This window comes from Drosophila bipectinata, chromosome 3R (assembly GCF_030179905.1).
Source record: "Drosophila bipectinata strain 14024-0381.07 chromosome 3R, DbipHiC1v2, whole genome shotgun sequence".
Lineage (NCBI taxonomy): Eukaryota > Metazoa > Arthropoda > Insecta > Diptera > Drosophilidae > Drosophila > Drosophila bipectinata.
The window spans coordinates 24,302,107-24,320,193 of NC_091739.1; the positions used below are offsets into that span (position 1 = coordinate 24,302,107).

The 18,087-nt window shown below is 44.6% G+C and overlaps 2 protein-coding genes across 10 annotated transcripts in view; one reads left to right on the plus strand and one right to left on the minus strand.

Moving 5' to 3' along the window:
• The window catches only part of Itpr (Inositol 1,4,5,-trisphosphate receptor), a 23,996-nt gene extending 14,140 nt beyond the window's left edge, over nt 1–9,856 (plus strand). For all 7 annotated transcript variants that reach the window (XM_070280660.1, XM_070280656.1, XM_017243122.3 and 4 more), the window contains 9 exons: nt 21–685; nt 1,529–2,023; nt 4,249–7,017; nt 7,076–7,268; nt 7,326–7,448; nt 7,507–7,679; nt 7,739–7,903; nt 7,964–8,386; nt 8,447–9,856. In XM_070280660.1, the coding sequence (XP_070136761.1) occupies nt 21–685; nt 1,529–2,023; nt 4,249–7,017; nt 7,076–7,268; nt 7,326–7,448; nt 7,507–7,679; nt 7,739–7,903; nt 7,964–8,386; nt 8,447–9,013 (5,573 nt within the window). In that variant the 3' untranslated portion in view covers nt 9,014–9,856. The remainder of the gene's footprint in view (nt 1–20; nt 686–1,528; nt 2,024–4,248; nt 7,018–7,075; nt 7,269–7,325; nt 7,449–7,506; nt 7,680–7,738; nt 7,904–7,963; nt 8,387–8,446) is intronic.
• An 852-nt stretch (nt 9,857–10,708) lies between these two features.
• LOC108126516 (uncharacterized) lies at nt 10,709–17,860 on the minus strand. 3 transcript variants are annotated; one of them, XM_017243132.3, is made up of 13 exons: nt 17,714–17,860; nt 16,665–16,972; nt 16,397–16,604; nt 15,839–15,910; nt 15,002–15,323; nt 13,728–14,937; nt 13,310–13,669; nt 12,792–13,249; nt 12,631–12,729; nt 12,265–12,575; nt 11,925–12,207; nt 11,700–11,864; nt 10,709–11,642 (listed from the first exon to the last, which is right to left on the minus strand). In XM_017243132.3, exons 2-13 carry the CDS (start codon nt 16,912–16,914, stop codon nt 11,436–11,438), a joined length of 3,945 nt encoding a protein of 1,314 aa, XP_017098621.2. In that variant the 5' UTR covers nt 16,915–16,972; nt 17,714–17,860; the 3' UTR covers nt 10,709–11,435. The 3 variants fall into 3 exon arrangements, with proteins under 3 accessions (XP_017098621.2, XP_070136762.1, XP_070136763.1); XM_070280661.1 differs by lacking the exon at nt 17,714–17,860 and adding an exon at nt 17,065–17,201; XM_070280662.1 differs by lacking the exon at nt 15,839–15,910.
• Nucleotides 17,861–18,087: the final 227 nt, after the last annotated feature.

The following is an 18,087-nucleotide window of genomic DNA, read 5'->3' on the forward strand; positions in this document are numbered from 1 at the left end:
CCCTTTTTTTCTTTTATTAGCTGAAGGAGGAGTCCTTCGCTCCATTGGAGACATGAACACGGTGATGACCTCCTTGGCCCTGGGTTCCGTGGGTCAAGCCATTGCTGCTCCGAGCATAGCCCTACAGCAGCGCAAGTCTGTTTCCCAGCTAATGAAGGAATATCCTTTGGTGATGGACACCAAGCTAAAAATTATTGAGATACTCCAGTTTATTTTGGATGTTCGCCTAGACTACAGGATCAGTTGCCTGCTCTCCATATTCAAGCGGGAATTCGATGAGTCCGAAGTGGCGGCCACTGCTGCCAACATTGAGACTAGTCTGCAGCAAGCCCAGCAGCAACCACCCCAGCAGCAGTCACCACCCCAGACTCCTGGAAGCGGTAACGAGAGCGATCCCCTGGTCAGTGCCGAGTCCATGGCAGCTGCCGCAGCGGCAGCCGCCGCCACCGCCGCACGCCAAAAGAACATCGACCTGGAGTCGATCGGGGTGCAGGCGGAGGGCATCTTCGACTGCGAGCGCAGCGATGCAGCTAACCTGGACCTGGATGGCCAGGGCGGACGCACCTTCCTGCGAGTCCTGCTCCACCTGATCATGCACGACTACGCCCCACTGGTCTCCGGAGCTCTGCATCTGCTCTTCCGGCACTTCAGTCAGCGCCAGGAGGTCCTCCAGGCCTTTAGACAGGTACGTTTGCAAAGAGTCTATGATATTTACACTTTAGAGCTGTTACTAACCTTGAAATGCTTTTGGGATGTCCTTATGGCTTTAACTGAAGTTATTTAAACGCGTTTATATCTTAAAATCTTTCGCATAACTTGTAGTAGAAGCTTTATTATGTATTCATTAATGCTATGTTTACTTAATAGAATAACCATTTAGAATTGCATGAACAAACTAACTCTTATATCTTCGGTATTGGGAATCTATTGCCAACACTTTTAAAGTGAAGATAAAAACCCATTTATGTATGAAAATTTAAGTCTAAATACCTATTGAATAGTTTAAATATTCAACAAATTCTTTACTGCTCAATGAGTTTACCCTAACCATGGACACGTAATTTCCAATTGTTTACAAAATACTATTGCCAGAATAATTTTCAAGTAAAATGATGTAATCTGTGGAATTCTGTAGGTTTGTTTATTCCCATAACATACTTAGCAATGATACTTCGGCGGGCCGTAGATATTCACTAATTAATTAGCTTTGTTGGCTACTAACTCACTAATTGATCTAATGCTCATTTTCTCTTTTGTGTTTGCATGCGCTAACTCTCAATCTCAATCTATAAATCGAGACTCGACCCTACTAATCCGACACCATATGTACTAATTATATCGTATAATGTAATCACGCAATTGAACTCACGTACTAGATTAAAAAAACACAATTAACAAAGTGGACGTACACCGCATACTGTACCGACCGATCTTTTGATTTTGTACGTACCCATGATTTTGAGACACTCTGGGGTTAACATGCCAGTCGAGGGCTAATCCTGTTCTGCTCTTGATATCCGTTTTTTAGGTCCAACTCCTGGTCTCGGACAGCGATGTGGAGTCGTACAAGCAAATAAAGTCCGACCTGGATATACTCCGGCAGAGCGTGGAAAAGTCCGAGCTTTGGGTTTACAAGGCCAAGGCCACGGACGAACTGGGAGGCCCAGATGCTGGTGGGGATGCGGTCAACGTGGATTACAATGCCGCTCTGTCTCAGGAGCAGCGAAACGAGTACCGCAAGGTTAAGGAGATACTCATCCGGATGAACAAGTTCTGTGTCACCACTATCACTGGTCCGGGTTCAGTGGTGAAGCCGCGAAAGCATGAACAGCGGTTGCTGCGCAATGTTGGTGTCCACACCGTAGTCCTCGATCTTCTGCAGAATCCCTACGACGAGAAGGACGACGAGCTCATGAAGGAGCTTATGTGTCTGGCCCATGAGTTCTTGCAAAACTTTTGCCTGGGCAATCAGCAGAACCAGGTCCTCCTGCACAATCATCTCGATTTGTTCCTCAATCCAGGTGTAAGTATTTCTAAGTTTTATATTTATTTATTTATATGTACCCTTGCAGAGGAGAAATCTATGACCCTATCATGTACATCATGTATAATCAGGATCACCTCCTGAGTTTATATAAGCATGTCCGTCTGTCTGTTTCTTTGCGAGCTAGTCTCTCAGTTATAAAGCTATCGACTTGAAACTTTCCTAACTTTGAAAAAATCGAAAAAATATTTTGTCTCAGGATTTTGATGCAGAATGGAGGAGAATTGATCCAGAAATCGTTTAAGGTACTCCGCTTGAGAATCGGATGAGACTTGGGGAAGATATAGCCATCGCTGTGGACCCTATAGGGGAAAACCCCATTTTCAGGGATCCCACGAAAAATGGACAAAAAATATAACAAAATATTTGGTCTCAGGATTTTGATGCAGAATGGTGGAGAATCGATCCAGAAATCGTTTAAGGTACTCCGCTTGAGAATCGGATGAGAATTGGCGAAGATATAGCTATCGCTGTGGACCCTATAGGGAAAAACCCCATTTTCAAGGGATCCATCACGAAAAATGGACAAAGAATCAAAAAAATATTGTGTCTCAGGATTTTTATGCAGAATGGTGGAGAATCGATCCAGAAATCGTTTAAGGTACTCCGCTTGAGAATCGGATGAGAATTGGCAAAGATATAGCTATTGCTGTGGACCCTATAGGGGAAAACCCCATTTTCAGGGATCCCACGAAAAATGGACAAAAAATATAAAAAAATATTTGGTCTCAGGATTTTGATGCAGAATGGTGGAGAATCGATCCAGAAATCGTTTAAGATACTCCGCTTGAGAATCGGATGAGAATTGGGGAAGATATAGACATCCTTGTGGACCCTATAGGGGAAAACCCAATTTCAAAGGATCCCATCACAAAAAATGGACAAAAAATGTACAAAATATTTTGTCTCAGGATTTTGATGCAGAATGGTGGAGAATTGATCTAGAAATCGTTTAAGGTACTCCGCTTGAGAATCGGATGAGAATTGGGAAAGATATAGCCATCCTTGCTGACCCTATAGGGGAAAACCCCATTTTTAAGGGATCCCATCACGAAAAATGGACAAAAATCTAAAAAATATTTTGTCTCAGGATTTTGATGCAGAATGGTGGAGAATCGATCCAGAAATCGTTTAAGGTACTCCGCTTGAGAATCGGATGAGAATTGGCGAAGATATAGCTATCGCTGTGGACCCTATAAGGATAAACCCCATTTTCAAGGGATCCATCACGAAAAATAGACAAAGAATCAAAAAAATATTGTGTCTCAGGATTTTGATGCAGAATGGTGGAGAATCGATCCAGAAATCGTTTAAGGTACTCCGCTTGAGAATCGGATGAGAATTGGCGAAGATATAGCTATCGCTGTGGACCCTATAGGGAAAAACCCCATTTTCAAGGGATCCATCACGAAAAATGGACAAAGAATCAAAAAAATATTGTGTCTCAGGATTTTGATGCAGAATGGTGGACAATCGCCCCAGAAATCGTTTAAGGTACTTCGCTTAAGGATCGGATGAGAATTGCCGAAAATATAGCTATCACAGTGGGACCCTAAAGGGGAAAACCCCATTTCAAGGGATCTTATCACGAAAAATGGACAAAAAATCTAAAAAATATTTTGTCTCAGGATTTTGATGCAGAATGGTGGAGAATTGATCTAGAAATCGTTTAAGGTACTCCGCTTGAGAATCGGATGAAAATTGGGAAAGATATAGCCATCCTTGCTGACCCTATAGGGGAAAACCCCATTTTTAAGGGATCCCATCACGAAAAATGGACAAAAATCTAAAAAATATTTTGTCTCAGGATTTTGGTATATCAAGGTATATTCAAGGGTATATCAACTTCGGCTCTGCCCGAAGTTAGCTTTCTTTTCTTCTTTATTATAATAATTAATAAACCAAAAACATTTGTTTACAAAAAGGCGTAAATTTTAAAAAATTTGGAAAAGTATAGTTTAAATTTTTTCAATTTTGTCCAGGGAGGAAAGAGAACTGCTATGAAAATAACTTGGAAGAAGGTTACATAAAATATATTTTATTTATGTTATTTTGCTTCAACTTTAGAGGCTAAATATTAGATGCTTTGCTCTTTAATTAGTGCTATCCAACCCAAATATTTTATAGAAGCTAAAACTGAGTACTTCATTTGTTCAATAATATATTACTGAATACTAAAATCAATAAATTTAAATTCTTGATAGATCCTGGAGGCCAAGACCGTGTGCGCCATATTCAAGGATAACCTAGCCTTGTGCAACGAGGTAACCGACAAGGTTGTCCAACACTTTGTGCACTGCATCGAGATCCATGGTCGGCATGTGGCTTACCTGCAGTTTCTCCAGACGATTGTCAGGGCAGAGAATCAGTTTATCCGTCGTTGTCAGGACATGGTGATGCAGGAACTCATTAACGCCGGCGAGGATGTGCTGGTATTTTACAACGACAAGAGCTCCTTCAACCTCTTCGTGCAGATGATGCAGCAGCAGCAGCTCCTCCGCCTTGAGAAGCTCAGCGATGACAGCCCATTGAAGTACCACGTGGAGCTGGTGAAGCTCCTGGCATGTTGCACCATGGGCAAGAATGTATACACGGAGATCAAGTGCAACAATCTTCTGTCGTTGGACGACATCGTGACCATCATCTGCCATCCGCTGTGCATGCCGGAGGTGAAGGAAGCCTACGTGGACTTCCTCAACCATTGCTACATCGACACAGAGGTGGAAATGAAGGAGATCTACGCCTCGGGCCATATGTGGAACCTCTTCGAGAAAAGTTTCTTGGTGGACATCCAGCAACTCATCACAAATGTCGCCGCTGCGAGCAACAAAACACTACAGTCCTACGTTCTCAATGGAGTAACAAATCTTCTGAGCAGCTTTTTTGCCAGTCCCTTCTCAGATCAGAGTGCCATTGTGCAATCCCGTCAGATTATCTTTGTCCAACTGCTCCAGGCCGCCCACCGGCTGACCCAGTGCAGGTGGCTTTCCTTGGCAGATCGCTTCAACGTAGAGAACTGCATCCGGACACTGACAGAGTCGGCCAAGATGCGAAGCATTGCCCTGCCGCCGGAGCTGGAGCAGCAGGTGGCCAGCATGTCCAGCAAGACAGCCATGCTGACGCGTCAGACGACCAAGTGGCTGCTGGCCTCTAAGCAGCCCAAGTACGAGGCCCATCAGTCAGCTAACCTGATGCGGTGGGATCGGTCCATCATAGAGGGCTTGCAGGATATCGTCTCTTTGCTGGAGGATCAGCTAAAGCCTGTGGTGGAAGCGGAGCTGTCGCTGCTCGTGGACATCCTATACCGCTCGGAGTTGCTTTTCCCTGCCGGTACAGAAGCCAGAAAACGATGTGAGAGCGGTGGCTTTATTCGAAAACTAATCAAGCACACAGAGAAGCTGCTGGAGGAGAAGGAGGAGCGCATGTGCGTCAAGGTTCTGCGAACACTTCGAGAGATGATGGCCATTGATGTGAACTACGGTGAAAAGGGCGATGCACTGCGTCAGACGCTTCTCCTGCGATACTTCCAAAGCAAAAGTGCACCTAAACTTCCTGAGGACGAGCAACCGCAACGAGCGGTAGCTCCGTTGGTGGATCCCGCTAAGCAGCACCACTTGGTGACCCATGGTCCGGGGGCCAAATATCTCCAGAGGGCTGGGAAAACACTCCATGAGATGCAGAACCATCTCGACAGGGAGGGGGCCTCCGATCTGGTGGTGGAACTGGTCATAAAATCCGTACATTCGCCAAACATCTTTGTGGAGGCCGTGGAACTGGGCATAGCTTTGCTGGAGGGTGGCAATCCAATCATCCAGAAGGGAATGTTCCAGAAGTTCCTCAGCGATGACCTCAACCAGGCCTTCTTCAAGGTGTTCTTTGAGAAGATGAAAGATGCCCAGCAGGAGATCAAGTCCACGGTGACGGTAAACACCACCGATATAGCGGCCAAGGCCCATGAGCACAAGCAGGACGCCAATTTAGAGCTGGACAAGATATCCCGAAAGCACGGGCTGAAGAGCAACGGGGTGGTCATTACGGAGGAGCTGAAGCGGGAGCTGCACAACGCCGGACTCGCTACGGCAAGGGCGTATGGCAACGCACGAAATATCCACTCCGGGGAGGAGAGCTCTGCAATTAGCGTGAATCCGTTGGAAGACATTCTCGCAGAGAAACTGGAAAAGCACAAGGACAGCAAGGAGCAAAGAAACCAGCTATCCAACAAGGTTTTGGTGATGCAGCCCATCTTGCGATTCCTGCAGCTTCTCTGCGAGAATCATAATCCGGATATGCAGAATCTGTTGCGAAACCAGAACAACAAGACCAACAACAACTTGGTGTCGGAGACCCTCATGTTCCTGGACTGCATCTGTGGCTCCACCACTGGTGGTCTGGGGCTCCTCGGCCTGTATATCAACGAGCACAACGTGGCGCTGATTAACCAGACTTTGGAAACCCTTACAGAATACTGCCAGGGTCCCTGCCACGAAAATCAGAACTGCATCGCCACCCACGAATCGAATGGCTTGGACATCATCACAGCTCTGATATTGAACAACATCAATCCCTTGGGCGAGAACCGCATGGATCTAGTGCTGGAGTTGAAAAACAATGCCTCGAAATTGCTGTTGGCCATCATGGAGAGTCGAGGCGACAGCGAAAATGCTGAGCGAATCTTGTACAACATGAATCCCAAGCAGCTGGTGGAAGTGGCCTGCAAGGCATACCACCAGGAGGAGCTCATCGACGAGCAGGACGATGGCGACGAGCCGGATGCCGGTTCGGACGATGACGATGCCACAGTTAGTCCAAGGGAGGTGGGCCACAATATCTACATCCTTTGCCATCAACTGGCGCAGCACAACAAGGAACTGGCCGGATTGCTAAAGGCCTCCGAGGACGCCCAGTCAGGCAGCTTTGATGCCAAGACCAGTCAGGCTCTGATGTACTACGCGACTCACACGGCACAGATTGAGGTAAGTTCTTAGGTTTATTAAGAATTTAAATAATTAATTATTTCCTTTTAATGCCTAGATTGTTCGCAATGATCGCACCTTAGAGCAGATTGTCTTTCCCATTCCGGAGATCTGCGAGTACCTGACGACGGACACCAAAATCAAAATCCTCAACACCGCCGAGCGGGATGATCAGGGCTCGAAGGTGGCAGACTTCTTCGACAAGGCCGAGGAAATGTTCAACGAGATGAAGTGGCAAAAGAAACTAAGAAGTATGTTTAACAAGGATATGATTAGGAGTTTACTAATCCTTTTATTTTATATACCAGGTCAACCTTTACTCTTTTGGATAAGCAGTTATATGTCCTTGTGGAGCAATATTCTCTTCAACTGTGTGGTTGTCATTAATATGATTGTGGCTTTCTTCTATCCCTTCGATAACACGGTTCCAGGTAAGAAATTAGAAACAATTACATTGTTTAAATACCTAAAATTCCAATGACTTTTCAGAACTTAGTTCACACATTTCTCTGCTATTTTGGATCATAATGATATTCTCGCTGGTCATCGTAATAACGTTGCCACGAGAGTCGGGGATAAGAACGCTTATTGGCTCCGCAATCCTGAGGTTCATATTTTTGCTGGGACCGGAGTCTACGCTCTGTCTTTTAGGAGTAGTCACGGTAGTTATCCTTAAACTTTTCTCAAAGGATCCATAATTATACGTAAATTCTTTTTCCAGGTTACTCTTAAGAGCGTTCACATAGTCAGCATAATGGGAAACAAAGGAACTCTGGAGAAGCAATTAATCAAGATCATCACCGACTTCCAGTTACTATACCATTGCATTTATATAGCATTTTGTTTTTGTGGCTTAATCTTTCATCCATTTTTCTATTCCCTATTGGTGAGTATTAGTTTTCTAACCTGCATAGTTCTGGTTACAAATCTCATTTATAATTTCCAGCTCTTTGATGTGGTCTATCGGGAGGAAACGCTGGTCAATGTCATCCGATCGGTGACCCGAAACGGACGCTCCATTGTTTTGACCGCCGTCTTGGCTCTGATCTTGGTCTATCTTTTCTCCATAATTGGCTACATGTTTTTCAAGGACGATTTCCTGGTCAGCGTGGACTTTGAAGACCAAGATAACGCCTCTCCGGCAGCTTTGCCCTTGACCCTTTCCGTACCACCATCAGGAGAATCGTGCTCAGCTCCAGATGAGCTGGGCAATTGTCCGGCAGCCCAGCAGGTGGCACCTCCTAGTGGCGGCGGAGATGTAAAGGAGCGTTCCTGTGACTCCTTGGTCATGTGCATTGTAACCACCCTGAACCAGGGCCTGCGAAATGGTGGAGGCATTGGCGATATTCTCCGGGCTCCATCCAGCAAGGTAGTGATCCATCTGGACCTTCATTGAGCGTCTTACTTAACTTATTCTTTTATTTTTCAGGAGGGTTTATTCGTGGCTCGAGTAATTTACGACCTGCTCTTCTTTTTCATCGTCATCATTATTGTACTGAACCTGATCTTTGGTGTCATCATCGACACCTTCGCCGATCTGAGATCGGAGAAGCAGCAAAAGGAGGCCATCCTTAAGACAACTTGTTTCATTTGCTCCCTGAATCGGTCGGCATTCGACAACAAGACGGTCAGCTTTGAGGAGCACATCAAGAGCGAACACAACATGTGGCACTATCTGTACTTCATAGTCCTGGTCAAGGTCAAGGACCCTACCGAGTTCACCGGCCCCGAAAGCTACGTCTACGCTATGGTGAAAGCGGGCATCCTCGACTGGTTCCCTCGCCTGCGAGCCATGTCCCTGGCAGCAGTGGATGCGGATGGGGAGCAGATCGAGCTTCGCAGCATGCAGGCCCAGCTCCTCGAGACGCAGCTGCTCATCAAAAACCTCTCCACGCAGCTGCACGAGCTCAAAGATCACATGACGGAGCAGCGAAAGCAGAAGCAGCGACTGGGCCTCCTCAATCCAACGGCCCACCATCTCCTGCCGTTCCAGTGAGGCTCTCTTTAGGATTTATAAATTAAAACTAGCGTGGGGCACCACTCAACTTTGGCAAACATTCCCTATGCACCCATATAGATGTGAACACGAAAGTATTGGCTTTACCCGCCATATATAATATATACAATTCGCAACTCATTCTCAATGGATCACTTAAAGGACCTTAGCCTTATTGCTAAAATTTAAGTCAATCCCAAAAATCTTTCTGTATTAGATTCGAATTCCAAAAAAAAAACTAAAATTTGCTCAAATAACGTCCTGCGGGATGAGAAACTTCTAAATCTGTAACTATGTATAACCAACTGAGTACATTAAAATGTAGTAAACTCACTCAGAGACTTAGGGCTGTTAACATGTTAATTAATGGGCGTGTTGCGCATTTCTTCAAAACCCTAACCAGGGTTTGTCTTACCTCTTCTCGTTCACTCAGTAATACCTGAAAGCTATAATCTAGACCTATGTAGATAACTTGAAAATGTTCGCCGAGCGACCTAAAAACCTAAAAAACAAAATTGCAAAAACACCTTACGCCGTCTTAAGTTTATTTTATTTAATTGTTATTATTTTACGAATATTTTTTGAATAAGTTTCAAATAAAGGATGAATCGATTTTCAATCAAAACTAATTATTGTGATTACCCTTTTATATTTTGACTATGCTTTCATTTCTGAATGGTTTACTTATTAGTAGTACTCGGAACGAGTTTTGTTGGTTAAATTCATTCTAAGCTAACATTTAGGGGATATATCCTAAGAAGAACTACTCTATCTTTAAGTGAAACTTTATATCTTTACATGTAAACGGAAATACAACTTTTAAATAAAGACGATTAAATCAAATTCCCCCTCTTTCAGTCTTTTGGAATAAAACACTCTCGTTTGATTATTTTTAGCCAACATTTTTATTATTAAATATTACACTACAAGTGCTCGAGCAACTTTAAAAATAATGCCAGTTGGACTAAAGCTCAACAAATCGCTTCTGAAAATGCCAGCGACTGTACTCCATTTCAAAAGTTGCCTGAGCACATCATTCATTCATAATTTATTGTTACATCTTTTGTATGTAATATTAAGAAAACATTTTACTTAAAATTTTTCAATGCATTTTCTTGAGATTTATCATTTTCTGCTTTTGTTTAAATTGTATAACTACATATTTATATAAATGTTTGTATATTTGTATGTAAAGATTCATTCCATTAATGGTGTTTGCATTTAAAATTTTTCAAATCAATAATACCTTGTTCAAAATCAAAAAAAACGGCCTAAATGTAACACTGGAAACTGCCAAAGTAATATAAAAATCAAGATTTTTAATGGAAAAGTTTTTGGATTGTAGAGAAAATAATACTCTTGGATTTTAGGCAGTTAAAATTATAATCAGATTGAAAAATACTTGGAGGGAGATTGAGATTGGGGATGGAATACACGGCTAAACAGCTGATTTGGAAAGATGGCAGATACAAACGCGTCAACAGGTATAATTTATGATTATATGATCTCTATATATCCATATATAAATGTAAAATGTGTTTTATCCTTTGACCTATTTATTCCTTGTAAAATTCTTTATGCTGCCTTTGTTTAATGCTGTTGTTTATATCTTTTTTTTTTTAATTCACAATTGAGATGCAAGAGGATTTCCTCTCACTATTTTAATATTTTGCATTTAGTATTTGGAAGAAAACGTTTGAAGTTGATAAAACTTTAGTATTCAGAGTGTTTGAGTTTTATAAATAAATTAGTAATTAATTAACAATATTTGTTTAACTGCACATATTACAATTCGTGGCATATTTATAATACAAATTTGTTGCTCTTAATGTGTTTAACATAAATGGTTTTGTATTGGTTAGGTACAAAGAAAAATCTCATGGCATTTTATTGTATACTCTAGAGTAAGTTTGTAGTTTTAGTCATTAAAATGATAGCCAAAGTAAAATCAGCACAAACGATAGTTGTCATGGAGCTGCCATTTTCAAGAAATCGAATTCGATTGCTGCATAAAATTTGCGACTAGATTGAAGATTGTTGCATTTCGATTTGTGTATTCTAACGAATCATATTTGTATATCGTATATAAATATAGTTAGATGGATAAATTTGTTCATATTACACTTTAACTAGCGCGGCTGCGTGGGATGTCTCATCAGAACTAAGATTAGATTGTTTCTTGGTTGCAATTAAAACGGTGAGGCAATTATTTCACTGGCAAATGTGCAACGCTAGGCAGCTTTCTTTTTTTGTAAATGGGAAACAATCCTTAACGATCTTCTAACACAGGATATTCGAGATTTGATTTGATAAAATAGGATTATGCATTTCCTTTGTTAAAAGCAAGCAGCCACGCATAAATCTACATGTGTATATAGGTTAATGCGATACATAATTGTGTGCCCGAACCACTGAGAGCCTTTTAGACAGTTGTGCCATAGGCGTTGTTGAAGACAGCACGCGAACTATCCGTGTCCAGGGATATATCCTCGGGGCTGGCGAGATCCACGCGCACGTTGGAGTTGGTGCGACGACGCGATGTTTGCGCAGCACCCCAATTGCTTAGAGTCCAATGGAAGCCGGAGGAGTTAGTTGCCGGTTCAGCGTCCACTTTCACCTGAGTGCAAACCTGTCACGAAAAAGAGGCTTATAAAATTTGTATAAAGAATCTTTAACCATTGCTTACCTCTCGATTACCGCACGGCAATGTTTCTGTGCCGTTTCCTAAAGCCGATCCTGACACCGAGCCGGAGCCAGATTCCCTAGTACTGCCAATGCTACTGCTGCTAGCCAGGGAATCGTTGCTGGACTCGATAACTGCTCCTCGATAACGCGACACAGCCTGGACAGCCTGTTTAAAAGCAAGGGTTTGTATTAAAAACAAAATCTTTATAGTGCTATGATTTCTTACCATTGCATCTCCGCCTTGGCAGTCCTCAATAGACTTGAGAATCTCCCAGACCAGTTCCGAGTCCAGAGGAATGGGTTGTTCAGTGTCGCGATTGTAGATGGCAATGGCTATGTGCACGGGATGTGGCACAGGCAGCGGTATGAGCAGTTTCTCGGTCACGCTCTTTTCAGTGCATTGTTGCTTCCATGGCCGCCATGGCTTCTGGGCCTCCTGCGGCGTCTTCGGCACTTGTTGGGCGCGATGGGCTCGCACCCTTGGAGTGGTTAGTCCCACAGACATGTCCCTGAAAGACAATCATGTTTTAAGATGATATAAAGAAATTATCAAGTAAAGAACTTACCGCTTCTCCGGTTTGCGGAAGGTGAGCGTTATGCGGGAGCGGGGATTGAAAGCGGTCACCTCCAGGAAGGGCAGATGGACCTGGACATTGCCACGCGGCGCGTACACGTTACCCAACAGGTCCAGGCCCTTGGAGCCTATCACATCGGTGGCGTTCTTTACCATTTCGGTATATCTCATCAGATCCAGCGAGGCATGTGGTTCGAGTTTAAAGTGTGTATCGTGTTCAGTCAGTGGCGTTAGAAAATCTAAACTAAATATGTCGGTGTACAGGAGCCCAGCCAATCCCGGCCAGTCGTTCACCGTGAGACCCTAAAAGTATAGTTCTTAATAAAGCTAGATCCTTTACATTTAGAATGTATCTTACTTTATTATCCCAAAATTCTTCTTCGCTTATCGACAGTCTGCCGATGACATGAGACGGATAATATTTCTCTAAAATATGGGCGGCCAGTTGTATAGCAATCTTCAAATCAAATCAAATAATTAAATATTGTTCTTATATAGAACTTCATTATCCATTCATACCTTCAATTCTTTGGTATTTAACTTGATCCGTGACTTAACCTGAGTGGTCAGAGCCGTCTGAAGTTCCCTTCGCCGCTTTTCCAGCTTCTCGTGCAATGTGCTCATCAGATCCTGCGCCTCGCGGTCCAGAGACAAGTAAGGGCCAGTTTTACTGATCTGCGCGGAGAAGGGCCCAAAGCAGGCTTCCACAAACTGCAGGAAGTCCTGTTGAGGCTGAAGAACTACGCGCTCGGTAGCATGCTGGTAGGCCTGCAGCTCGTCCAGTTCCATTTTAGCCTCTAGTGCCGCCAAAGCCTGCTCTGGTCGAATGATAAAGTAGTAGTCTAGAGCTAGTCCTGGTCCAGCGATCCGCTTTACTGCAATGCTATCCGAGGCCGGCACTCGTCCACACTTTTTGATAAAAAGATGGTATGTAAGGGAGTCCCATACCAGGCGGAGGGAATAACGGACGACGCCAACTTTCAAAAGATAATTAATAATTAGACTGATAGTTAAACCGATAATAGAAGGTACTTTACCTATAAACACGACTCCGGCGGCCAGTGGACAGATCAATGTGGCCACCAACACCGCAGCAAGAGGCTGCAGCAAGCCCTGAATCAGAAGGTTCCAAATTAAAGCCTCTAACAGAATACAGTAGCGATTCTTTGTGTTATCCGGTGCGTCCAGGTCGTAAATGAGTATCATGTAAATGTGCAGCAGTAGAACGAAGACAGGAATCCAGAGCGGAGCTGTGACAGCCAAGCCGATGCTTAGGAAACTGGTGGCCAGACAAATTAGCGGAAAAGCGAACAGTATTACAACAGTCCCCAGAAATCCTTTTACAAAGTAGTTCCAAGTTCGATTTAGGTTGCGAGTCAGTCCTTTCCCAATAAATCCTAAATATAAAAAGTTAATTATTAAGTATAGAATTTAAATTAAACAAATAAATCTTACCTGTGTCTGGTTCCGTTTCGAAATGTGTGCGCGACTTTGATATGTGCCGCCATAGCTCGATTAGGCGCGAGGCCATTGTTTGGGTGATGCTGGTCTTTCGAGGGAAGAGGGTGCCGTTGATCTGCGAGAGCTCGAGGTCCGGCATAAAGGGCTTTACGCAGCACAGGGCTCTCAATCCCAGGGGGCTACACCATGGTACAAGAATTCCGAGAAGATACATCATATTCCAGGACCAGCACCAGATACGCTGGACCATGTTGAGGAGTCGCCAGAAAGGCCAGCGAGTGCTGGTGGTCCGGATGACTTCCTTTTCAACCAAGAACACTGGCTGGCTGGGATCGGAGCGCGGGGTAACGATGCTGGTGGCTTGCTGGCTGATGACTGTGGGAATAACGTCCGACTGGCCCTGGAAGTTGCGACGAATAATCCACGACTGCGGCGACCAGATGCGACACGCCCATTGGAAACTGCGCGTGGGTGTCTTGGCATTCTTCAGCTCCTTCAGCAGAACGGGTTCGCGCTCCTTCATGAATGCTAGATCTCGGGACAGAAAGTAGGCAGTTTGGTGTAGGTTGTGCTGGGCACACATCTTTAGTGCCTCCTCGTGGGCCGACCAGGCGCACTTGTACATCCTGGACTCCTCGGCACGCCGCAGCTTGGAACGCAGCCAGGGCGAGACTCGCGAGAGAACCGAGTGGTCATTGGACAGGCACTTCTGGTGGTCCTCGCGCGTCCGCTTCACATCCTGCTGCACCTTGTCCACAGCCTTGTACATGATCACCACCGACTGAGCCTGCTGCACAAGCAGCTCGGGAACCCCAGCGCCTAGCTCCGCCAGCTTGGCATTGGTTATGATGGAGCTGTAGACCCGCTGCAGATACTCCCGCATCACCGCCTCGTTCACCTCCTCCTCTATTTCCTTGTCATTCAACTTCTTGGCCCGCAGTTCGGCAATCAAACGTTCGCGAAAGTGCAGGAACCAGCCTCGCGTCTCCCGTTCCAGGATGCCGATGAGAATGGGGAGTGCCTTACGCATGATGTCGCGGCAGAAGAGACGCAGGTCGATCTCCTGGCCCTTTGGAGTGAGAAACTGATATGGCACAGGCTGGCTCACTTCACAGCTGTTGAAGTCGAACTTCTCCATCGTGGCGCGTCGCAGCATTTTCCGGACATACGAACAGAGGCCATCCAGGCAGTCTTCGAACTCGGGCTGAAATACAAAGGTTCGCTATAATCGATAGAATATTTAAAGAGCTAGAAGAGATTTGTATTACCCGACACACTAACTCGGCGATGAGAAACCGGCAGCGCTCTTCCTTGATCTTGTAGTCCAGATTGTGGGCCAGAAGAGCCGGCACGCCGATGAACATATCCGCCAGTTTGGTGAACGCTCCCAGCAGTCCGTGCACCGCATGGACGATGGAGAAGAAGTGTGAAAAGATCCGAGCCCGGGCAGTGACCACCACAAAACGGGCTGCCAAAGCCAAGTCGCTCAGAAAGGAGTCGTGGGCGCGTAGCTTTCCCTTCTGCAGCAACTGCGACAGACGCCACTTGTGCACCTGACCCGGAAAATGCAGACTGGGCACATCGAATTCGCTGTGGAGGATCGGGACTAAGAGTTAGCTTTGATAGTTTGTGATTTGGCAAAGATCGAGGCAACATAAAACACATAAATGAACTAGATTCAATGAAAAATTGTCGGCATGCACAAGCGTGTACCAGATTCATAATAATGGGTTGCCTGATTCAAGATTGCAGGTGTCGATATGTGGGTGTTATAGGGATTATTCAACAGCAGTTGTCTTCTAGATGTACTTCTTAAAGATAACAGAGTAGTCTCTAATCTTTTTATGACTATTTTTGGTTTATTTCATGCACTTTCGCCTTTGAACTTTCGTTTCAATTTAACGGGCATGCAACATTTTTAGAGAGCAACTTTAGACAATGACTTAATGCATAAACAATTAACATTCAATAAATGAGAAGATAATGTATGTACAGAACAGAAGAACACCGACTAAACAGCATTGATGCATTGGCAACTGCTAAGTTGCCTTGGCCATCGTGGATCGATCGCCTTTTTGGTTGAATGTTTGAATGTGTTTATTTACCCATTTTTACGTATTGTTTCCAATTGTTCCAAAGTTAATTTCTTCGGCTTTCCATATTTATCCTTTTGCAAGCTTTACAGAAATATTTCACATACAAATTGTTGTTTACCGTATCATGTTTTATTGTCAGATGATGGTACAGAAATAATAAAAACAGTGGTGTGGCATGCGATTAGTTTTAAAGTTTAAACAAATACGTGGATAACCGATAGCTTTGAATAGCTGGCCTTTGATTTTAGATTTTTGATTAGATTTGGAGCATGCCATTAATTTGATCGTTTGCGTTTGCAGAGTGCAAAGTGTCAAGGAATGATAGAGAATGGTCAGAAGGAACTCAAAATAACTCAAGAAATCACTTTCGGGTTTGGGGGGAGGTGGCACAAGCGCAGTTAGTCAGAAAGCTGTTAACTGCTTGCTGCATATTTTTTATTTTTTTTAGATTATTAGGCTAGCAATTGCATGTCGCTCCATCCATCATCCATCAACCATCATTCACTCATCCATCAATCCATCCGTCTTCACAGCGAACAGCTCTCGGTCTCGTGACCACTAACTCACCCAGTTTCCCGCAGCGTCTTCAGTTGGACGCTCGTCAGCCGGCGGGGTTCTCCGCTCCCGTCGGAGGCCACCGCATCCAGCTCGTCGAACGGAGGAGCTATGAACAGGTCCCGCAAATTGATGGGCCGCGTCTTGCGGCTGCTCACGCTGTTCGTCGCATTGCTGGCCGTCAGATTCAGCCCGCTGGCGGCCAGAGGCTGGGGCAGAGCTGAGGATTGCGAATTGAGAGTGATTAGTTACTTGAACGCACTTGGCAGCTGTCACTCACCGATGGGGAAACTCTTCCAGTGGTAAAGGAATTGCTCAGCCACGCTTTTGATCTGCTCCACCAGCTGCTCGACTTCGGGCGGAGCACCGACCAGGTTGATGTTGAACTCGATGGGCTCCCGCTCGGGTCCGGCCAGGGTCTGGGGACGCAACATCTGGGTGCCACTAGCTATAGAGAGTGTGGCAGCGGCAGGCGTCGCAGCAGGAGCGGTAGTCGCGCCCGCCGAGGTGGCTGGCAGAGTCATGGGCATGGTGGTTCACCTTGGTTCACCCTAGTATGGCATCCATGTCTGATTGGAACTGAATAAGCTGCAAGATAGTTTCAACAAAAGATACTTTTTAGAACAATGGGGTATTCCTTTGTGAGAGTATGAGCAGGAACGGGTTGCGAATCCACTCACTGGCTGACCAAACTAATTGAAATCGCACAAGCGCGCGCAATATTAAAATTAATGATCTAATTGAAAATACACTCGCGCATGTGTAATGGTGAGATTTTTTGAATTCCAGTCAGATACAGAAGCCAGTCCAGTCCCCAGATGTAAACAAATGTTTATTGAATTTGATTTTTTCGACTCTACGCACGAAATACGATGTCTAGTAATTCCCAAATAACCAATTGGCTGAAAGACTGCCGGAGGGTCGAAGCGAGTTTCGCAAACTGGCTGGAAAGCACGAAGCGATAGACGGGAGCTATTGAGTTACACCTGCCGTCGAGACACCTGAAAAAAAGTGGCAAACACCAACTGCCACCTACCACAACTTGAACCCAATTTCGCGCTTCGCTTACTTTAATGAGACCAACTAAAATCCACGCCCAACAGTAGACACTGTACTGGGGGGGTACCTCCACCCCGTTCTTCAACATTGCGCCACCCTCCCCGCCATGTCCGTCACTTCATATTGTTTAATTGCCGCACACACACACACACCCGCACACACGCGACCAGACGAGACGCACACCAATACACAGGCAGAGACTATACTGCGCACAAGGCGTTCTGTGTTGTCGTTGTCGGTTTCTAGTTTTGAGTTACAACTGCCTTTTACCTTGCTTCCTGTATCAAATTGCTGTGGCTTTGTACAGTCCGAACATCCTAAATGCGAATTCAGAGATCTCAGAAGCTCCGCTTTTCCGTTTTTTTAATTTATTGAAGAGGCCAAAAAAAAACATACACATTCGCCGGTGAGACCGTGTCTGACCCTATAAAATATACCAGCATGCCAGGTGAACGGTACTGAAGTATGTTTGCACACTGCAAAAAATACTATTTCCGGTTGGAGATAAGGGCGCGCTTTTTAAAAACCTCTATTTTTTTTAAGTGTTCTGTACATAAAAAATAAGTGTGGAATACACATTTTTAGCTTATTCTAAAAATTAATCTACTGTTTATATACCTATACTACTTAATTAAGACTCTTAA